General features: G+C 52.2%; 1 protein-coding gene across 3 annotated transcripts in view; it reads left to right on the top strand.

The window, feature by feature from the left end:
* LOC142910177 (uncharacterized) overlaps positions 1-27,841 on the top strand; it is a 72,765-nt gene that overhangs the window by 44,328 nt on the left and 596 nt on the right. For all 3 annotated transcript variants that reach the window (XM_076059852.1, XM_076059854.1, XM_076059853.1), the window contains 4 exons: positions 22,323-22,415; positions 23,463-23,574; positions 24,600-24,766; positions 25,638-25,886. In XM_076059852.1, coding sequence (XP_075915967.1) covers positions 22,323-22,415; positions 23,463-23,574; positions 24,600-24,766; positions 25,638-25,886 — 621 coding nt within the window. The remainder of the gene's footprint in view (positions 1-22,322; positions 22,416-23,462; positions 23,575-24,599; positions 24,767-25,637; positions 25,887-27,841) is intronic.

Raw genomic sequence — 27,841 nt, forward strand, 5'->3', positions numbered from 1 at the left:
CACTACTCACACAGAGACCCACACACTACTCACATAGAGACCCACACACTACTCACACAGAGACACACACACTACTCACATAGAGACCCACACACTACTCACACAGAGACCCACACACTACTCACACAGAGACCCACACACTACTCACAGAGAGACCCACACACTACTCACATAGAGACCCACAGATTACTCACACAGAGACCCACAGACTACTCACACAGAGACCCACAGACTACGCACACAGAGGCCCACACACTACTCACACAGACACCCACAGACTACTCACACAGTAGACCCACGGACTACTCACACAGAGACCCACAGACTACTCACACAGAGACCATCACACTACTCACAGAGAGACCCACACACTACTCACACAGAGACCCACGCACTACTCACACAGAGACCCTCACACTACTCACACAGAGACCCACACACTACTCACACAGAGACCCACACACTACTCACACAGAGACCCACGCACTACTAACAGAGAGACCCACAGACTACTCACACAGAGACCCACGCACTACTAATAGAGAGACCCACACACTACTCACACAGAGACCCACGCACTACTAACAGAGAGACCCACAGATTACTCACACAGAGACCCACACACTACTCACACAGAGACCCGCACACTACTCACATAGAGAAGCACAGACTACTCACTCAGAGACCCACACACTACTCACAGAGAGACCCACACACTACTCACACAGAGACCCACACACTACTCACATAGAGACCCACACACTACTCACACAGAGACACACACACTACTCACATAGAGACCCACACACTACTCACACAGAGACCCACACACTACTCACACAGAGACCCACACACTACTCACAGAGAGACCCACACACTACTCACATAGAGACCCACAGATTACTCACACAGAGACCCACAGACTACTCACACAGAGACCCACAGACTACGCACACAGAGGCCCACACACTACTCACACAGACACCCACAGACTACTCACACAGTAGACCCACGGACTACTCACACAGAGACCCACAGACTACTCACACAGAGACCATCACACTACTCACAGAGAGACCCACACACTACTCACACAGAGACCCACGCACTACTCACACAGAGACCCTCACACTACTCACACAGAGACCCACACACTACTCACACAGAGACCCACACACTACTCACACAGAGACCCACGCACTACTAACAGAGAGACCCACAGACTACTCACACAGAGACCCACGCACTACTAATAGAGAGACCCACACACTACTCACACAGAGACCCACGCACTACTAACAGAGAGACCCACAGATTACTCACACAGAGACCCACACTCACACAGAGACCCACAGACTACTCACACAGAGTCCCACGCACTACTAACAGAGAGACCCACACACTACTCACACAGAGACCCACACACTACTCACACAGAGACCCACACACTACTCACAGAGAGACCCACACACTACTCACACAGAGACCCACAGACTACTCACACAGAGACCCACACACTACTCACACAGTAGACCCACACACTACTCACACAGAGACCCACAGACTACTCACACAGAGACCCACACACTACTCACAGAGAGACCCACACACTACTCACACAGAGACCCACACACTACTCACACAGAGACCCTCACACTACTCACACAGAGACACACACACTACTCACACAGAGACCCACGCACTACTAACAGAGAGACCCACACACTACTCACACAGAGAGCCACGCACTACTAACAGAGAGACCCACACACTACTCACTCAGAGACCCACAGACTACGCACACAGAGGCCCACACACTACTCACACAGACACCCACAGACTACTCACACAGTAGACCCACGGACTACTCACACAGAGACCCACAGACTACTCACACAGAGACCATCACACTACTCACAGAGAGACCCACACACTACTCACACAGAGACCCACGCACTACTCACACAGAGACCCTCACACTACTCACACAGAGACCCACACACTACTCACACAGAGACCCACACACTACTCACACAGAGACCCACGCACTACTAACAGAGAGACCCACAGACTACTCACACAGAAACCCACGCACTACTAATAGAGAGACCCACACACTACTCACACAGAGACCCACGCACTACTAACAGAGAGACCCACAGATTACTCACACAGAGACCCACACACTACTCACACAGAGACCCGCACACTACTCACATAGAGAAGCACAGACTACTCACTCAGAGACCCACACACTACTCACAGAGAGACCCACACACTACTCACACAGAGACCCACACACTACTCACATAGAGACCCACACACTACTCACACAGAGACACACACACTACTCACATAGAGACCCACACACTACTCACACAGAGACCCACACACTACTCACACAGAGACCCACACACTACTCACAGAGAGACCCACACACTACTCACATAGAGACCCACAGATTACTCACACAGAGACCCACAGACTACTCACACAGAGACCCACAGACTACGCACACAGAGGCCCACACACTACTCACACAGACACCCACAGACTACTCACACAGTAGACCCACGGACTACTCACACAGAGACCCACAGACTACTCACACAGAGACCATCACACTACTCACAGAGAGACCCACACACTACTCACACAGAGACCCACGCACTACTCACACAGAGACCCTCACACTACTCACACAGAGACCCACACACTACTCACACAGAGACCCACGCACTACTAACAGAGAAACCCACACACTACTCACACAGAGACCCACACACTACTCACACAGAGACCCACACACTACTCACAGAGAGACCCACACACTACTCACACAGAGACCCACAGACTACTCACACAGAGACCCACACACTACTCACACAGTAGACCCACACACTACTCACACAGAGACCCACAGACTACTCACACAGAGACCCACACACTACTCACAGAGAGACCCACACACTACTCACACAGAGACCCACACACTACTCACACAGAGACCCTCACACTACTCACACAGAGACACACACACTACTCACACAGAGACCCACGCACTACTAACAGAGAGACCCACACACTACTCACACAGAGAGCCACGCACTACTAACAGAGAGACCCACACACTACTCACTCAGAGACCCACACACTACTCACACAGAGACCCACAGACTACTCACACAGAGACCCACACACTACTCACACAGAGACCCACACACTACTCACACAGAGACCCACGCACTACTAACAGAGAGACCCACAGACTACTCACACAGAGACCCACGCACTACTAATAGAGAGACCCACACATACTCACACAGAGACCCACGCACTACTAACAGAGAGACCCACAGATTACTCACACAGAGACCCACACTCACACAGAGACCCACAGACTACTCACACAGAGTCCCACGCACTACTAACAGAGAGACCCACACACTACTCACGCAAAGACCCACACACTACTAACAGAGAGACCCACACACTACTCACACAGAGACCCACACACTACTCACACAGAGACCCGCACACTACTCACATAGAGAAGCACAGACTACTCACTCAGAGACCCACACACTACTCACAGAGAGACCCACACACTACTCACACAGAGACCCACACACTACTCACATAGAGACCCACACACTACTCACACAGAGACACACACACTACTCACATAGAGACCCACACACTACTCACACAGAGACCCACACACTACTCACACAGAGACCCACACACTACTCACAGAGAGACCCACACACTACTCACATAGAGACCCACAGATTACTCACACAGAGACCCACAGACTACTCACACAGAGACCCACAGACTACGCACACAGAGGCCCACACACTACTCACACAGACACCCACAGACTACTCACACAGTAGACCCACGGAATACTCACACAGAGACCCACAGACTACTCACACAGAGACCATCACACTACTCACAGAGAGACCCACACACTACTGACACAGAGACCCACGCACTACTCACACAGAGACCCTCACACTACTCACACAGAGACCCACACACTACTCACACAGAGACCCACACACTACTCACACAGAGACCCACGCACTACTAACAGAGAGACCCACAGACTACTCACACAGAGACCCACGCACTACTAATAGAGAGACCCACACACTACTCACACAGAGACCCACGCACTACTAACAGAGAGACCCACAGATTACTCACACAGAGACCCACACACTACTCACACAGAGACCCGCACACTACTCACATAGAGAAGCACAGACTACTCACTCAGAGACCCACACACTACTCACAGAGAGACCCACACACTACTCACACAGAGACCCACACACTACTCACATAGAGACCCACACACTACTCACACAGAGACACACACACTACTCACATAGAGACCCACACACTACTCACACAGAGACCCACACACTACTCACACAGAGACCCACACACTACTCACAGAGAGACCCACACACTACTCACATAGAGACCCACAGATTACTCACACAGAGACCCACAGACTACTCACACAGAGACCCACAGACTACGCACACAGAGGCCCACACACTACTCACACAGACACCCACAGACTACTCACACAGTAGACCCACGGACTACTCACACAGAGACCCACAGACTACTCACACAGAGACCATCACACTACTCACAGAGAGACCCACACACTACTCACACAGAGACCCACGCACTACTCACACAGAGACCCTCACACTACTCACACAGAGACCCACACACTACTCACACAGAGACCCACACACTACTCACACAGAGACCCACGCACTACTAACAGAGAGACCCACAGACTACTCACACAGAGACCCACGCACTACTAATAGAGAGACCCACACACTACTCACACAGAGACCCACGCACTACTAACAGAGAGACCCACAGATTACTCACACAGAGACCCACACTCACACAGAGACCCACAGACTACTCACACAGAGTCCCACGCACTACTAACAGAGAGACCCACACACTACTCACACAGAGACCCACACACTACTCACACAGAGACCCACACACTACTCACAGAGAGACCCACACACTACTCACACAGAGACCCACAGACTACTCACACAGAGACCCACACACTACTCACACAGTAGACCCACACACTACTCACACAGAGACCCACAGACTACTCACACAGAGACCCACACACTACTCACAGAGAGACCCACACACTACTCACACAGAGACCCACACACTACTCACACAGAGACCCTCACACTACTCACACAGAGACACACACACTACTCACACAGAGACCCACGCACTACTAACAGAGAGACCCACACACTACTCACACAGAGAGCCACGCACTACTAACAGAGAGACCCACACACTACTCACTCAGAGACCCACAGACTACGCACACAGAGGCCCACACACTACTCACACAGACACCCACAGACTACTCACACAGTAGACCCACGGACTACTCACACAGAGACCCACAGACTACTCACACAGAGACCATCACACTACTCACAGAGAGACCCACACACTACTCACACAGAGACCCACGCACTACTCACACAGAGACCCTCACACTACTCACACAGAGACCCACACACTACTCACACAGAGACCCACACACTACTCACACAGAGACCCACGCACTACTAACAGAGAGACCCACAGACTACTCACACAGAGACCCACGCACTACTAATAGAGAGACCCACACACTACTCACACAGAGACCCACGCACTACTAACAGAGAGACCCACAGATTACTCACACAGAGACCCACACACTACTCACACAGAGACCCGCACACTACTCACATAGAGAAGCAGAGACTACTCACTCAGAGACCCACACACTACTCACAGAGAGACCCACACACTACTCACACAGAGACCCACACACTACTCACACAGAGACCCGCACACTACTCACATAGAGAAGCAGAGACTACTCACTCAGAGACCCACACACTACTCACAGAGAGACCCACACACTACTCACACAGAGACCCACACACTACTCACATAGAGACCCACACACTACTCACACAGAGACACACACACTACTCACATAGAGACCCACACACTACTCACACAGAGACCCACACACTACTCACACAGAGACCCACACACTACTCACAGAGAGACCCACACACTACTCACATAGAGACCCACAGATTACTCACACAGAGACCCACACACTACTCACACAGAGACCCGCACACTACTCACATAGAGAAGCAGAGACTACTCACTCAGAGACCCACACACTACTCACAGAGAGACCCACACACTACTCACACAGAGACCCACACACTACTCACATAGAGACCCACACACTACTCACACAGAGACACACACACTACTCACATAGAGACCCACACACTACTCACACAGAGACCCACACACTACTCACACAGAGACCCACACACTACTCACAGAGAGACCCACACACTACTCACATAGAGACCCACAGATTACTCACACAGAGACCCACAGACTACTCACACAGAGACCCACAGACTACGCACACAGAGGCCCACACACTACTCACACAGACACCCACAGACTACTCACACAGTAGACCCACGGACTACTCACACAGAGACCCACAGACTACTCACACAGAGACCATCACACTACTCACAGAGAGACCCACACACTACTCACACAGAGACCCACGCACTACTCACACAGAGACCCTCACACTACTCACACAGAGACCCACACACTACTCACACAGAGACCCACACACTACTCACACAGAGACCCACGCACTACTAACAGAGAGACCCACAGACTACTCACACAGAGACCCACGCACTACTAATAGAGAGACCCACACACTACTCACACAGAGACCCACGCACTACTAACAGAGAGACCCACAGATTACTCACACAGAGACCCACACTCACACAGAGACCCACAGACTACTCACACAGAGTCCCACGCACTACTAACAGAGAGACCCACACACTACTCACACAGAGGCCCACACACTACTCACACAGAGACCCACACACTACTCACAGAGAGACCCACACACTACTCACACAGAGACCCACAGACTACTCACACAGAGACCCACACACTACTCACACAGTAGACCCACACACTACTCACACAGAGACCCACAGACTACTCACACAGAGACCCACACACTACTCACAGAGAGACCCACACACTACTCACACAGAGACCCACACACTACTCACACAGAGACCCTCACACTACTCACACAGAGACACACACACTACTCACACAGAGACCCACGCACTACTAACAGAGAGACCCACACACTACTCACACAGAGAGCCACGCACTACTAACAGAGAGACCCACACACTACTCACTCAGAGACCCACACACTACTCACACAGAGACCCACAGACTACTCACACAGAGACCCACACACTACTCACACAGAGACCCACACACTACTCACACAGAGACCCACGCACTACTAACAGAGAGACCCACAGACTACTCACACAGAGACCCACGCACTACTAATAGAGAGACCCACACACTACTCACACAGAGACCCACGCACTACTAACAGAGAGACCCACAGATTACTCACACAGAGACCCACACTCACACAGAGACCCACAGACTACTCACACAGAGTCCCACGCACTACTAACAGAGAGACCCACACACTACTCACGCAAAGACCCACACACTACTAACAGAGAGACCCACACACTACTCACATAGAGACCCACACACTACTCACACAGAGACACACACACTACTCACATAGAGACCCACACACTACTCACACAGAGACCCACACACTACTCACACAGAGACCCACACACTACTCACAGAGAGACCCACACACTACTCACATAGAGACCCACAGATTACTCACACAGAGACCCACAGACTACTCACACAGAGACCCACAGACTACGCACACAGAGGCCCACACACTACTCACACAGACACCCACAGACTACTCACACAGTAGACCCACGGACTACTCACACAGAGACCCACAGACTACTCACACAGAGACCATCACACTACTCACAGAGAGACCCACACACTACTGACACAGAGACCCACGCACTACTCACACAGAGACCCTCACACTACTCACATAGAGACCCACACACTACTCACACAGAGACCCACACACTACTCACACAGAGACCCACGCACTACTAACAGAGAGACCCACAGACTACTCACACAGAGACCCACGCACTACTAATAGAGAGACCCACACACTACTCACACAGAGACCCACGCACTACTAACAGAGAGACCCACAGATTACTCACACAGAGACCCACACTCACACATAGACCCACAGACTACTCACACAGAGTCCCACGCACTACTAACAGAGAGACCCACACACTACTCACGCAAAGACCCACACACTACTAACAGAGAGACCCACACACTACTCACACAGAGACCCACACACTACTCACACAGAGACCCGCACACTACTCACATAGAGAAGCACAGACTACTCACTCAGAGACCCACACACTACTCACAGAGAGACCCACACACTACTCACACAGAGACCCACACACTACTCACATAGAGACCCACACACTACTCACACAGAGACACACACACTACTCACATAGAGACCCACACACTACTCACACAGAGACCCACACACTACTCACACAGAGACCCACACACTTCTCACAGAGAGACCCACACACTACTCACATAGAGACCCACAGATTACTCACACAGAGACCCACAGACTACTCACACAGAGACCCACAGACTACTCACACAGAGGCCCACACACTACTCACACAGAGACCCACACACTACTCACACAGTAGACCCACAGACTACTCACACAGAGACCCACAGACTACTCACACAGAGACCCTCACACTACTCACAGAGAGACCCACAGACTACTCACAGAGAGACCCACACACTACTCACTCAGAGACCCACGCACTACTCACACAGAGACCCTCACACTACTCACACAGAGACCCACACACTACTCACACAGAGACCCTCACACTACTCACACAGAGACCCACACACTACTCACACAGAGACCCACACACTACTCACAGAGAGACCCACACACTACTCACACAGAGACACACACACTACTCACACAGAGACCCACGCACTACTAACAGAGAGACCCACACACTACTCACACAGAGACCCACACACTACTAACAGAGAGACCCACACACTACTCACACAGAGACCCACACACTACTCACACAGAGACCCACACACTACTCACAGAGATACCCACACAATACTCACAGAGAGACCCACACACTACTCACATAGAGACCCACACACTACTCACACAGAGAGACCCACACACTACTCACACAGAGACCCACACACTACTCACAGAGAGACCCACACACTACTCACACAGAGACCCACAGACTACTCACACAGAGACCCACACACTACTCACACAGTAGACCCACACACTACTCACACAGAGACCCACAGACTACTCACACAGAGACCCACACACTACTCACAGAGAGACCCACACACTACTCACACAGAGACCCACAGACTACTCACACAGAGACCCACACACTACTCACACAGTAGACCCACACACTACTCACACAGAGACCCACAGACTACTCACACAGAGTCCCACGCACTACTAACAGAGAGACCCACACACTACTCACGCAAAGACCCACACACTACTAACAGAGAGACCCACACACTACTCACACAGAGACCCACACACTACTCACACAGAGACCCGCACACTACTCACATAGAGAAGCACAGACTACTCACTCAGAGACCCACACACTACTCACAGAGAGACCCACACACTACTCACACAGAGACCCACACACTACTCACATAGAGACCCACACACTACTCACACAGAGACACACACACTACTCACATAGAGACCCACACACTACTCACACAGAGACCCACACACTACTCACACAGAGACCCACACACTACTCACAGAGAGACCCACACACTACTCACATAGAGACCCACAGATTACTCACACAGAGACCCACAGACTACTCACACAGAGACCCACAGACTACGCACACAGAGGCCCACACACTACTCACACAGACACCCACAGACTACTCACACAGTAGACCCACGGACTACTCACACAGAGACCCACAGACTACTAACACAGAGACCATCACACTACTCACAGAGAGACCCACACACTACTGACACAGAGACCCACGCACTACTCACACAGAGACCCTCACACTACTCACATAGAGACCCACACACTACTCACACAGAGACCCACGCACTACTAACAGAGAGACCCACAGACTACTCACACAGAGACCCACGCACTACTAATAGAGAGACCCACACACTACTCACACAGAGACCCACGCACTACTAACAGAGAGACCCACAGATTACTCACACAGAGACCCACACTCACACAGAGACCCACAGACTACTCACACAGAGTCCCACGCACTACTAACAGAGAGACCCACACACTACTCACGCAAAGACCCACACACTACTAACAGAGAGACCCACACACTACTCACACAGAGACCCACACACTACTCACACAGAGACCCGCACACTACTCACATAGAGAAGCACAGACTACTCACTCAGAGACCCACACACTACTCACAGAGAGACCCACACACTACTCACACAGAGACCCACACACTACTCACATAGAGACCCACACACTACTCACACAGAGACACACACACTACTCACATAGAGACCCACACACTACTCACACAGAGACCCACACACTACTCACACAGAGACCCACACACTTCTCACAGAGAGACCCACACACTACTCACATAGAGACCCACAGATTACTCACACAGAGACCCACAGACTACTCACACAGAGACCCACAGACTACTCACACAGAGGCCCACACACTACTCACACAGAGACCCACACACTACTCACACAGTAGACCCACAGACTACTCACACAGAGACCCACAGACTACTCACACAGAGACCCTCACACTACTCACAGAGAGACCCACAGACTACTCACAGAGAGACCCACACACTACTCACTCAGAGACCCACGCACTACTCACACAGAGACCCTCACACTACTCACACAGAGACCCACACACTACTCACACAGAGACCCTCACACTACTCACACAGAGACCCACACACTACTCACACAGAGACCCACACACTACTCACAGAGAGACCCACACACTACTCACACAGAGACACACACACTACTCACACAGAGACCCACGCACTACTAACAGAGAGACCCACACACTACTCACACAGAGACCCACACACTACTAACAGAGAGACCCACACACTACTCACACAGAGACCCACACACTACTCACACAGAGACCCACACACTACTCACAGAGATACCCACACAATACTCACAGAGAGACCCACACACTACTCACATAGAGACCCACACACTACTCACACAGAGAGACCCACACACTACTCACACAGAGACCCACACACTACTCACAGAGAGACCCACACACTACTCACACAGAGACCCACAGACTACTCACACAGAGACCCACACACTACTCACACAGTAGACCCACACACTACTCACACAGAGACCCACAGACTACTCACACAGAGACCCACACACTACTCACAGAGAGACCCACACACTACTCACACAGAGACCCACACACTACTCACACAGAGACCCTCACACTACTCACACAGAGACACACACACTACTCACACAGAGACCCACGCACTACTAACAGAGAGGCCCACACACTACTCACACAGAGAGCCACGCACTACTAACAGAGAGACCCACACACTACTCACTCAGAGACCCACACACTACTCACACAGATACCCACAGACTACTCACACAGAGACCCACACACTACTCACACAGAGACCCACACACTACTCACACAGAGACCCACGCACTACTAACAGAGAGACCCACAGACTACTCACACAGAGACCCACGCACTACTAATAGAGAGACCCACACACTACTCACACAGAGACCCACTACCTACTAACAGAGAGACCCACAGATTACTCACACAGAGACCCACACTCACACAGAGACCCACAGACTACTCACACAGAGTCCCACGCACTACTAACAGAGAGACCCACACACTACTCACGCAAAGACCCACACACTACTAACAGAGAGACCCACACACTACTCACACAGAGACCCACACACTACTCACACAGAGACCCGCACACTACTCACATAGAGAAGCACAGACTACTCACTCAGAGACCCACACACTACTCACAGAGAGACCCACACACTACTCACACAGAGACCCACACACTACTCACATAGAGACCCACGCACTACTCACACAGAGACACACACACTACTCACATAGAGACCCACACACTACTCACACAGAGACCCACGCACTACTCACACAGAGACCCACACACTACTCACAGAGAGACCCACACACTACTCACATAGAGACCCACAGATTACTCACACAGAGACCCACAGACTACTCACACAGAGACCCACAGACTACGCACACAGAGGCCCACACACTACTCACACAGACACCCACAGACTACTCACACAGTAGACCCACGGACTACTCACACAGAGACCCACAGACTACTCACACAGAGACCATCACACTACTCACAGAGAGACCCACACACTACTCACACAGAGACCCACGCACTACTCACACAGAGACCCTCACACTACTCACACAGAGACCCACACACTACTCACACAGAGACCCACACACTACTCACACAGAGACCCACGCACTACTAACAGAGAGACCCACAGACTACTCACACAGAGACCCACGCACTACTAATAGAGAGACCCACACACTACTCACACAGAGACCCACGCACTACTAACAGAGAGACCCACAGATTACTCACACAGAGACCCACACTCACACAGAGACCCACAGACTACTCACACAGAGTCCCACACACTACTCACACAGAGACCCACACACTACTCACAGAGAGACCCACACACTACTCACACAGAGACCCACACACTACTCACATAGAGACCCACACACTACTCACACAGAGACACACACACTACTCACATAGAGACCACACACTACTCACACAGAGACCCACACACTACTCACACAGAGACCCACACACTACTCACAGAGAGACCCACACACTTCTCACATAGAGACCCACAGATTACTCACACAGAGACCCACAGACTACTCACACAGAGACCCACAGACTACTCACACAGAGGCCCACACACTACTCACACAGAGACCCACACACTACTCACACAGTAGACCCACAGACTACTCACACAGAGACCCACAGACTACTCACACAGAGACCCTCACACTACTCACAGAGAGACCCACAGACTACTCACAGAGAGACCCACACACTACTCACTCAGAGACCCACGCACTACTCACACAGAGACCCTCACACTACTCACACAGAGACCCACACACTACTCACACAGAGACCCTCACACTACTCACACAGAGACCCACACACTACTCACACAGAGACCCACACACTACTCACAGAGAGACCCACACACTACTCACACAGAGACACACACACTACTCACACAGAGACCCACGCACTACTAACAGAGAGACCCACACACTACTCACACAGAGACCCACACACTACTAACAGAGAGACCCACACACTACTCACACAGAGACCCACACACTACTCACACAGAGACCCACACACTACTCACAGAGATACCCACACAATACTCACAGAGAGACCCACACACTACTCACATAGAGACCCACACACTACTCACACAGAGAGACCCACACACTACTCACACAGAGACCCACACACTACTCACAGAGAGACCCACACACTACTCACACAGAGACCCACAGACTACTCACACAGAGACCCACACACTACTCACACAGTAGACCCACACACTACTCACACAGAGACCCACAGACTACTCACACAGAGACCCACACACTACTCACAGAGAGACCCACACACTACTCACACAGAGACCCACACACTACTCACACAGAGACCCTCACACTACTCACACAGAGACACACACACGACTCACACAGAGACCCACGCACTACTAACAGAGAGACCCACACACTACTCACACAGAGAGCCACGCACTACTAACAGAGAGACCCACACACTACTCACTCAGAGACCCACACACTACTCACACAGATACCCACAGACTACTCACACAGAGACCCACACACTACTCACACAGAGACCCACACACTACTCACACAGAGACCCACGCACTACTAACAGAGAGACCCACAGACTACTCACACAGAGACCCACGCACTACTAATAGAGAGACCCACACACTACTCACACAGAGACCCACTACCTACTAACAGAGAGACCCACAGATTACTCACACAGAGACCCACACTCACACAGAGACCCACAGACTACTCACACAGAGTCCCACGCACTACTAACAGAGAGACCCACACACTACTCACGCAAAGACCCACACACTACTAACAGAGAGACCCACACACTACTCACACAGAGACCCACACACTACTCACACAGAGACCCGCACACTACTCACATAGAGAAGCACAGACTACTCACTCAGAGACCCACACACTACTCACAGAGAGACCCACACACTACTCACACAGAGACCCACACACTACTCACATAGAGACCCACGCACTACTCACACAGAGACCCACACACTACTCACACAGAGACCCACACACTACTCACAGAGAGACCCACACACTACTCACATAGAGACCCACAGATTACTCACACAGAGACCCACAGACTACTCACACAGAGACCCACAGACTATGCACACAGAGGCCCACACACTACTCACACAGACACCCACAGACTACTCACACAGTAGACCCACGTACTACTCACACAGAGACCCACAGACTACTCACACAGAGACCATCACACTACTCACAGAGAGACCCACACACTACTCACACAGAGACCCACGCACTACTCACACAGAGACCCTCACACTACTCACACAGAGACCCACACACTACTCACACAGAGACCCACACACTACTCACACAGAGACCCACGCACTACTAACAGAGAGACCCACAGACTACTCACACAGAGACCCACGCACTACTAATAGAGAGACCCACACACTACTCACACAGAGACCCACGCACTACTAACAGAGAGACCCACAGATTACTCACACAGAGACCCACACTCACACAGAGACCCACAGACTACTCACACAGAGTCCCACGCACTACTAACAGAGAGACCCACACACTACTCACACAGAGACCCACACACTACTCACACAGAGACCCGCACACTACTCACATAGAGAAGCACAGACTACTCACTCAGAGACCCACACACTACTCACAGAGAGACCCACACACTACTCACACAGAGACCCACACACTACTCACATAGAGACCCACACACTACTCACACAGAGACACACACACTACTCACATAGAGACCCACACACTACTCACACAGAGACCCACACACTACTCACACAGAGACCCACACACTACTCACAGAGAGACCCACACACTTCTCACATAGAGACCCACAGATTACTCACACAGAGACCCACAGACTACTCACACAGAGACCCACAGACTACTCACACAGAGGCCCACACACTACTCACACAGAGACCCACACACTACTCACACAGTAGACCCACAGACTACTCACACAGAGACCCACAGACTACTCACACAGAGACCTTCACACTACTCACAGAGAGACCCACAGACTACTCACAGAGAGACCCACACACTACTCACTCAGAGACCCACGCACTACTCACACAGAGACCCTCACACTACTCACACAGAGACCCACACACTACTCACACAGAGACCCTCACACTACTCACACAGAGACCCACACACTACTCACACAGAGACCCACACACTACTCACAGAGAGACCCACACACTACTCACACAGAGACACACACACTACTCACACAGAGACCCACGCACTACTAACAGAGAGACCCACACACTACTCACACAGAGAGCCACGCACTACTAACAGAGAGACCCACACACTACTCACTCAGAGACCCACACACTACTCACATAGAGACCCACAGACTACTCACACAGAGACCCACACACTACTCACACAGAGACCCACACACTACTAACAGAGAGACCCACAGACTACTCACACAGAGACCCACGCACTACTAACAGAGAGACCCACACACTACTCACACAGAGAGCCACGCACTACTAACAGAGAGACCCACACACTACTCACACAGAGACCCACGCACTACTAACAGAGAGACCCACAGATTACTCACACAGAGACCCACACTCACACAGAGACCCACAGACTACTCACACAGAGTCCCACGCACTACTAACAGAGAAACCCACACACTACTCACACAGAGACCCACACACTACTCACATATAGAAGCACAGACTACTCACTCAGAGACCCACACACTACTCACAGAGAGACCCACACACTACTCACACAGAGACCCAGTCACTATTCACAGAGAGACCCACACACTACTCACACAGAGACCCACAAACTACTCACACAGAGACCCACACACTACTCACATAGAGAAGCACAGACTGCTCACTCAGAGACCCACACACTACTCACACAGAGAGACCCACACACTACTCACACAGAGACCCACACACTACTCACACAGAGACCCACAGACTACTCACACAGAGACCCACGCACTACTCACACAGAGACCCACACACTACTCACACAGAGACCCACACACTACTAACAGAGAGACCCACACACTACTCACACAGAGAGACCCACACACTACTCACACAGAGACCCACACACTACTCACACAGAGACCCACAGACTACTCACACAGAGACCCACGCACTACTCACACAGAGACCCACACACTACTCACACAGAGACCCACGCACTACTAACAGAGAGACCCACAGACTACTCACACAGAGACCCACGCACTACTAATAGAGAGACCCACACACTACTCACACAGAGACCCACGCACTACTAACAGAGAGACCCACAGATTACTCACACAGAGACCCACACTCACACAGAGACCCACAGACTACTCACACAGAGTCCCACGCACTACTAACAGAGAGACCCACACACTACTCACGCAAAGACCCACACACTACTAACAGAGAGACCCACACACTACTCACACAGAGACCCACACACTACTCACACAGAGACCCGCACACTACTCACATAGAGAAGCACAGACTACTCACTCAGAGACCCACACACTACTCACAGAGAGACCCACACACTACTCACACAGAGACCCACACACTACTCACATAGAGACCCACACACTACTCACACAGAGACACACACACTACTCACATAGAGACCCACACACTACTCACACAGAGACCCACACACTACTCACACAGAGACCCACACACTACTCACAGAGAGACCCACACACTACTCACATAGAGACCCACAGATTACTCACACAGAGACCCACAGACTACTCACACAGAGACCCACAGACTACGCACACAGAGGCCCACACACTACTCACACAGACACCCACAGACTACTCACACAGTAGACCCACGGACTACTCACACAGAGACCCACAGACTACTCACACAGAGACCATCACACTACTCACAGAGAGACCCACACACTACTCACACAGAGACCCACGCACTACTCACACAGAGACCCTCACACTACTCACACAGAGACCCACACACTACTCACACAGAGACCCACACACTACTCACACAGAGACCCACGCACTACTAACAGAGAGACCCACAGACTACTCACACAGAGACCCACGCACTACTAATAGAGAGACCCACACACTACTCACACAGAGACCCACGCACTACTAACAGAGAGACCCACAGATTACTCACACAGAGACCCACACTCACACAGAGACCCACAGACTACTCACACAGAGTCCCACGCACTACTAACAGAGAGACCCACACACTACTCACACAGAGACCCACACACTACTCACACAGAGACCCGCACACTACTCACATAGAGAAGCACAGACTACTCACTCAGAGACCCACACACTACTCACAGAGAGACCCACACACTACTCACACAGAGACCCACACACTACTCACATAGAGACCCACACACTACTCACACAGAGACACACACACTACTCACATAGAGACCCACACACTACTCACACAGAGACCCACACACTACTCACACAGAGACCCACACACTACTCACAGAGAGACCCACACACTACTCACATAGAGACCCACAGATTACTCACACAGAGACCCACAGACTACTCACACAGAGACCCACAGACTACTCACACAGAGGCCCACACACTACTCACACAGAGACCCACACACTACTCACACAGTAGACCCACAGACTACTCACAGAGAGACCCACAGACTACTCACAGAGAGACCCACACACTACTCACTCAGAGACCCACGCACTACTCACACAGAGACCCTCACACTACTCACACAGAGACCCACACACTACTCACACAGAGACCCTCACACTACTCACACAGAGACCCACACACTACTCACACAGAGACCCACACACTACTCACAGAGAGACCCACACACTACTCACACAGAGACACACACACTACTCACACAGAGACCCACGCACTACTAACAGAGAGACCCACACACTACTCACACAGAGAGCCACGCACTACTAACAGAGAGACCCACACACTACTCACTCAGAGACCCACACACTACTCACATAGAGACCCACAGACTACTCACACAGAGACCCACACACTACTCACACAGAGACCCACACACTACTAACAGAGAGACCCACAGACTACTCACACAGAGACCCACGCATTACTAACAGAGAGACCCACACACTACTCACACAGAGAGCCACGCACTACTAACAGAGAGACCCACACACTACTCACACAGAGACCCACGCACTACTAACAGAGAGACCCACAGATTACTCACACAGAGACCCACACTCACACAGAGACCCACAGACTACTCACACAGAGTCCCACGCACTACTAACAGAGAAACCCACACACTACTCACACAGAGACCCACACACTACTCACATATAGAAGCACAGACTACTCACTCAGAGACCCACACACTACTCACAGAGAGACCCACACACTACTCACACAGAGACCCAGTCACTATTCACAGAGAGACCCACACACTACTCACACAGAGACCCACAAACTACTCACACAGAGACCCACACACTACTCACATAGTGAAGCACAGACTACTCACTCAGAGACCCACACACTACTCACACAGAGAGTCCCACACACTACTCACACAGAGACCCACACACTACTCACACAGAGACCCACAGACTACTCACACAGAGACCCACGCACTACTCACACAGAGACCCACACACTACTCACAGAGAGACCCACACACTACTCACATAGAGACCCACAGATTACTCACACAGAGACCCACAGACTACTCACACAGAGACCCACAGACTACTCACACAGAGGCCCACACACTACTCACACAGAGACCCACACACTACTCACACAGTAGACCCACAGACTACTCACAGAGAGACCCACAGACTACTCACAGAGAGACCCACACACTACTCACTCAGAGACCCACGCACTACTCACACAGAGACCCTCACACTACTCACACAGAGACCCACACACTACTCACACAGAGACCCTCACACTACTCACACAGAGACCCACACACTACTCACACAGAGACCCACACACTACTCACAGAGAGACCCACACACTACTCACACAGAGACACACACACTACTCACACAGAGACCCACGCACTACTAACAGAGAGACCCACACACTACTCACACAGAGAGCCACGCACTACTAACAGAGAGACCCACACACTACTCACTCAGAGACCCACACACTACTCACATAGAGACCCACAGACTACTCACACAGAGACCCACACACTACTCACACAGAGACCCACACACTACTAACAGAGAGACCCACAGACTACTCACACAGAGACCCACGCATTACTAACAGAGAGACCCACACACTACTCACACAGAGAGCCACGCACTACTAACAGAGAGACCCACACACTACTCACACAGAGACCCACGCACTACTAACAGAGAGACCCACAGATTACTCACACAGAGACCCACACTCACACAGAGACCCACAGACTACTCACACAGAGTCCCACGCACTTCTAACAGAGAAACCCACACACTACTCACACAGAGACCCACACACTACTCACATATAGAAGCACAGACTACTCACTCAGAGACCCACACACTACTCACAGAGAGACCCACACACTACTCACACAGAGACCCAGTCACTATTCACAGAGAGACCCACACACTACTCACACAGAGACCCACAAACTACTCACACAGAGACCCACACACTACTCACATAGTGAAGCACAGACTACTCACTCAGAGACCCACACACTACTCACACAGAGAGTCCCACACACTACTCACACAGAGACCCACACACTACTCACACAGAGACCCACAGACTACTCACACAGAGACCCACGCACTACTCACACAGAGACCCACACACTACTCACACAGAGACCCACACACTACTAACAGAGAGACCCACACACTACTCACACAGAGAGACCCACACACTACTCACACAGAGACCCACACACTACTCACACAGAGACCCACAGACTACTCACACAGAGACCCACGCACTACTCACACAGAGACCCACACACTACTCACACAGAGACCCACACACTACTCACACAGAGACCCACACACTACTCACACGGAGACCCAGACCCTACTCACAGAGAGACCCACACACTACTCACACAGAGACCCACACACTACTCACACAGAGACCCACAGACTACTCACACAGAGACCCACACACTACTCACACAGAGACCCACACACTACTCACACAGAGACCCAGACACTACTCACAGAGAGACCCACACACTACTCACACAGAGACCCACACACTACTCACACAGAGAGCCACGCACTACTAACAGAGAGACCCACACACTACTCACTCAGAGACCCACACACTACTCACATAGAGACCCACAGACTACTCACACAGAGACCCACACACTACTCACACAGAGACCCACACACTACTAACAGAGAGACCCACAGACTACTCACACAGAGACCCACGCATTACTAACAGAGAGACCCACACACTACTCACACAGAGAGCCACGCACTACTAACAGAGAGACCCACACACTACTCACGCAGAGACCCACGCACTACTAACAGAGAGACCCACAGATTACTCACACAGAGACCCACACTCACACAGAGACCCACAGACTACTCACACAGAGTCCCACGCACTACTAACAGAGAAACCCACACACTACTCACACAGAGACCCACACACTACTCACATATAGAAGCACAGACTACTCACTCAGAGACCCACACACTACTCACAGAGAGACCCACACACTACTCACACAGAGACCCAGTCACTATTCACAGAGAGACCCACACACTACTCACACAGAGACCCACAAACTACTCACACAGAGACCCACACACTACTCACATAGTGAAGCACAGACTACTCACTCAGAGACCCACACACTACTCACACAGAGAGTCCCTCACACTACTCACACAGAGACCCACACACTACTCACACAGAGACCCACAGACTACTCACACAGAGACCCACGCACTACTCACACAGAGACCCACACACTACTCACACAGAGACCCACACACTACTAACAGAGAGACCCACACACTACTCACACAGAGAGACCCACACACTACTCACACAGAGACCCACACACTACTCACACAGAGACCCACAGACTACTCACACAGAGACCCACGCACTACTCACACAGAGACCCACACACTACTCACACAGAGACCCACACACTACTCACACAGAGACCCACACACTACTCACACGGAGACCCAGACCCTACTCACAGAGAGACCCACACACTACTCACACAGAGACCCACACACTACTCACACAGAGACCCACAGACTACTCACACAGAGACCCACACACTACTCACACAGAGACCCACACACTACTCACACAGAGACCCAGACACTACTCACAGAGAGACCCACACACTACTCACACAGAGACCCACACACTACTCACACAGAGACCCACAGACTACTCACACAGAGACCCACACTCACACAGAGACCCACAGACTACTCACACAGAGAGACCCACACACTACTCACACAGAGAGACCCACACACTACTCACACAGAGAGACCCACACACTACTCACACAGAGACCCTACTAACACTCTGCTGTATTTTCGCCCGCAGCTGCGGTTATCATCTCTGGCCACGTACGGTACCAAAGAAGCTCAAATCTGGCGAATGCAGCAAAGCAGCAACCTCCGGACACACGACGGAAAGGTGCACGGTTGCGACATCACACACACACACGTACAGGGCCCAGTTGAGTACGCGGTTTGTTAAGGTGCAGCACTGCAAGTACTTGCTCGTGCCCCTGTTGGCGGAAGGAGGAATAGGAGGGAGGAGGATGAGGAGGGGGAGCAGGAGGGGGAGGAGGATGAGGAGGATGAGGGGGAGGAGGTAGAGGAGGATGAGGAGGAGGATGAGGAGGAGGGGGAGGAGGATGAGGAGGAGGAGGATGAGGAGGAGGAGGGGGAGGAGGATAAGGAGGAGGTCCTTCACTGCACAGAGGGCTGTAGGTAGCTCCCCTCTAGGCAGGTGCACGTTGGACCCCACTCCTCCACCACGCCAGCCAAACCTCTTGAAGTGCCCCACACTTCACCCCCACCGCGTGCCACCCGCCTAGACGGGAAGCACCGCGGTGAGCTCACTCCCACCGCCGGGTGGACAACAACGGAGTCGTCGCTCACGACCCGCGACCCCGGCGTGACCCCCCCACGAAGACCCCCGGGGGCCGGGCTGGCGTCCCCTCGTTAGGAAAACTAAAACTGCGAAAAACTTTGTTTTTGTGTTTGACCGGCAGGTAAGGGCCCCACCGAGCTACGTGGCGCTTTTTCACCGGCGACCGGGCCGTCGCCGTCGTCAGCGCGAGTGGACATTTTTCGTTTTGCGGCCCAAACGCTTTGAAACGCGCGACGTCGATTCTGAGCGCGGCGCACGGGGAGAGACGCCCGGAAGGACCCGGAGAAAGAAATCCACGCGACCGCCACGGTGACGAGAGGCCAACGCGAGAAACCACCACTCCGAGCCGCAGAACCTCGCAGGCGAGAGGGAGAGAGAGAGAGGGTTCTGAAAATCGATTTTTTTATATATTTTTTAAAAACCCACTTTGTGCGAATCGCCTTCTACGACCCCCCCCCCTCCACGACTCGTAGGGGGGACACGGCAGCCTCCCGACGGCCCGGAGCGACCCCACCCCCCCCCCCCCCCTCGGGAGCGACCTCTGCCCGCGCGCTGTCTCTGCCCCCCCACCACCGCCTCACACAGCCAGCGCCCCGCAGATGCTGTCGGAGCCAGACAGGATGTACAGGGCGAGAGAGGGAGAGGCGGTGTACATGGAGTGCTCGGTGTTGGCGTGGCCGCCCGCCACCATCCTGTGGTGAGACCGAACGCCGCACCTGAGCGTCCGTCCCTCTCCGCCTCTCCTCTCGCTCTCCGCTCGCTGGAAACTCTTTTTGTTTATTTCACCGCCTGATGCCCACCGAGCCGTGCAGCTGTTTTTCAGAAGCTACCCGGGCCATGTCGCAAACGACGGCCCTGACGACGAAGAGGCTCCTCGTTCGTTCGGCACGCCGTCACCGCGCCTCGACGCTCCCTGTCGCGAGGGCTGTACGTGCCCTGAACTTCTTTCGCACCCTACGTGGCCAACCGTGCTAATCTGTGCCTCCGTGGAGCTGGGTGTCCGTGGGTCTCTCTGTATGTGTACGTGCCCTGAACTTCTTTCGCACCCTACGTGGCCAACCGTGCTAATCAGAGGCACGGGAGCTGAGTCTGTTTTGTGAATGCCGCCAGCGGGTTTGCATGGCTGGCCACGTACGGAGCGAAAGAAGTTCAACATAGAACACTCCCATAGACTTCAATGTTAAAGGCTCCCATAGACTTCAATATTAAAGGCTCCCATAGACTTCAATGTTAAAGGCTCCCATAGACTTCAATGTTGAAGGCTCCCGTAGACTTCAATGTTAAAGGCTCTCATAGACTTCAATGTTAAAGGCTCCCATAGACTTCAATGTTAAAGGCTCCCATAGACTTCAATGTTAAAGGCTCCCATAGACTTCAATGTTAAAGGCTCCCATAGACTTCAATGTTAAAGATTCCCATAGACTTCAATGTTAAAGGCTCCCATAGGCTAACATTTATAATTTCGCGCGCACGGGGGCGGGGTTGGGCGACTGTCGATGGCCACCACACGGACGTGGCTCAGAGCGAGAGAGCGAGAGGGGCACTCAACGCGGCGGAGGGCCGCGTGAACCTCGCCGCTCCAACGTCCCGCGGGACGTTCGCCTCCGCGTCTCCCGAAGCCGCCGACCCCGGATCTCAAAACCCCCGACGGCATCGCCGTCAAACCTCAACGGTTCACGCCCCCCGCCTGCCCCCCCCCCACGCCTTCCCGCGCACCGCCAGGTTCAGGAACTACCGGAGCTTGAATGTTGAGGGCGAGCGCTTCCAGATCTTCGAGAACGGCACCCTTCACATCGTGGACTTGCGGCGCGAGGACACGGACACTTACACCTGCTTCGCCACCAACAACCTGAACACCGGCCAGCTGCGGGCGCACCTCTCCGTCGAAGGTGAGCAAAGTCGCCGCCGGCAACAAACCCGCCGGCCGGAATCCCTCTCCGATCCGGCGCTGAGCCGTTAACCGCCGCCGCACCGCAACAGCCGCCATCGAAGACGAAGATCCCCCACCGTGTAGCTCAGGGGTGGGCAAATTTTTTGACTCGCGGGCCACAGTGGATTCTAAAATTTGACAGAGGGGCCGGGCCAGGAACAGACGGATGGAGTGTTTGTGTGAACTAATATAAATGACGTGTTAAAAATCATTACGTGAAAGGATTTGGCCTTTAACAGGTAGCAAAGCATTTATTTGCAAGGCAATTTAACAAATTGCACGAACATGAACAATACAAAACATGTCGTAACGTGACTGATCAAACATCGTGAAAACAGCGCCTCTAATGGGGAAATGGGGGCATTACAGGAGAAAGGTAAAATTTAATTGAATAATAATATTTTGACAAGTTCGGCGGGCCAGATTAAAAAGCCCAACGGGCCGTAGAAGGCCCGGGGGCCGTACTTTGCCCACGTTTGGTGTAGCCTCAACAGGCCGCAGGGGCAAGCGCTGTTAGCAAGTAGCACCTGTGAAGGCCGGCACGGCGCACGAGGGGGTGGGTGGCCAGCGCCACGCCCGACCTCCTTTGTCTCCCCGGTGCTGGCGATGTTCGCCACACACCGCACCGGGTGTTCGTTTGAGGCCGAGTCGACCTAGGGGAGGCCCAAGACCGGTTCAGATAATCGTCACCGCGTGTTGGTGGCCGTGAGCGGGAATCGAACTCGGTACGGCCGGGTTCGTAGTGCGGCGTAGACCGCTACACCCGCCGCCGCCACCACCACCACCACCATTAACTACCACCACCATCACCCCCACAACCACCCCCACAGTGGCGTCGGACGATGAGGAGGAGGACGAGGAGGAGGACGAGGACGAGGAGGGGGACGAGGACGAGGACGAGGAGGAGGACAAGGAGGAGGACAAGGAGGAGGACGAGGAGGAGGACGAGGAGGAGGGCCAGGACGATGGCAAGGAGGCCTCTACGTCCTCGCCATCGGCCCCCAACGCCGGTAGCGGCCGTGACGGCGGTGCTGACGAGGGCGAGGATGACGACGACGAGCTGTTAGCTACCTCGCCAGGTACGCGGGAGGGCGGCGGCTTGGATCGTCTGACCACCCTGACGATGCAAATGGCCGTGGTCAGCCCAATGAGGTCGGCGGCGCGGAAAGTCCTGGGTTTAAAAAAAAAAACTGGGTTTCGGCCACCCCGTGAATCTCCATTGGCTGCTCGGGTTCCCAAGTGCTTGCCCCATTCATGCTTGGATTCAATGTTAAAGGCTCCCATAGACTTCAATGTTAAAGGCTCCCATAGACTTCAATGTTAAAGGCTCCCATAGACTTCAATGTTAAAGGTTCCCATAGACTTCAATGTTACAGGCTTCCATAGACTTCAATGTTAAAGGCTTTCATAGACTTCAATGTTAAAGGCTCCCATAGACTTCAATGTTAAAGGCTCCCATAGACTTCAATGTTAAAGGCTCCCATAGACTTCAATGTTAAAGGCTCCCATAGACTTCAATGTTAAAGGCTCCCATAGACTTCCATGTTAAAGGCTCCCATAGACTTCAATGGTAAAGACTCCCATAGACTTCAATGTTAAAGGCTCCCATAGACTTCAATGTTAAAGGCTCCCATAGACTTCAATGTTAAAGGCTCCCATAGACTTCAATGTTAAAGGCTTCCATAGACTTCATTGTTAAAGGCTCCCATAGACTTCATTGTTAAAGGCTCCCATAGACTTCAATGTTAAAGGCTCCCATAGACTTCAATGTTAAAGGCTCCCATAGACTTCAATGTTAAAGGCTCCCATAGACTTAATGTTAAAGGCTCCCATAGACTTCAATGTCAAAGGCTCGCATAGGCTTCAATGTTAAAGGCACCCATAGACTTCAATGTTACAGGCTCCCATAGACGTCACTGTGAAAGGCTGTCATAGACTTCAATGTTAAAGGCTCCCATAGACTTCAATGTCAAAGGCTCGCATAGGCTTCAATGTTAAAGGCACCCATAGACTTCAATGTTACAGGCTCCCATAGACGCCACTGTGAAAGGCTCTCATAGACTTCAATGTTAAAGGCTCCCATATACTTCAACGTTACATGCTCCCATAGACTTCACTGTTAAAGGCTCCCATAGACTTCAATGTTACAGGCTCCCATAGACTTCAAAGTTACAGGCTCCCATAGACTTCAATGTTAAAGCCTCCCATAGACTTCACTGTTAAAGGCTCCCATAGACTTCAATGTTAAAGGTTCCCATAGACTCACGGAGGTGCACACATCGAGGGCAGTCAACTAATTTGCGGTCAAACGGAGATAAAAGAACGCTTTGACAATAAAAGGATTCTCAGCATCGCAACTCTGGGCAGGGGTTTGCTGTTTTGGCAAAGAGCGTTGTTGACACGCAGGTGGCGGTGGTGGTGGTGGTGGTCCACCGCTCACCGCAGAGGAGTTACAATCGGGCACCCGACGTTGATGATGTGACAGTCGGCGTTTTAATTTACCAAATAGTTTTAACCGTAGTGTGATGGATCGTCTCTCTGAATGAGTGATTGGGTGGGTGGGTGAGTGGCTGAATGAACAAGTGAGGAAGAGGTTTCAGTCTCAACTACCAACAACCTCCAGCAAATCTTCCATCCCTTAGGAGGTGGTGGCGGTGGTGGTGTTAGTGGTGTTGGTGGTGTTGGTGTTGGTGGTGTTGGTGTTGGTGGTGTTGGTGGTGGTGTTGGTGGTGTTGGTGGTGGTGTTGGTGGTGATGTTGGTGGTGTTGGTGGTGGTGTTGGTGGTGATGTTGGTGGTGTTGGTGGTGTTGGTGGTGATGTTGGTGGTGGTGTTGGTGGTGTTGTTGGTGGTGGTGGTGATGGTGGTGTTGGTGGTGATGGTGGTGGTGTTGGTGGTGTTGGTGTTGGTGGTGTTGGTGTTGGTGGTGTTGGTGGTGATGTTGGTGGTGTTGGTGGTGGTGTTGGTGGTGTTGATGGTGGTGTTGGTGTTGGTGGTGTTGGTGGTGGTGTTGGTGTTGGTGATGTTGGTGGTGTT

This window comes from Petromyzon marinus, unplaced genomic scaffold (genome assembly GCF_048934315.1).
Source record: "Petromyzon marinus isolate PM22_M1 ecotype Great Lakes invasive population unplaced genomic scaffold, UKy_Petmar_22M1.pri1.0 PM_G_Scaffold_14, whole genome shotgun sequence".
In the NCBI taxonomy this organism is placed as follows: domain Eukaryota; kingdom Metazoa; phylum Chordata; class Hyperoartia; order Petromyzontiformes; family Petromyzontidae; genus Petromyzon; species Petromyzon marinus.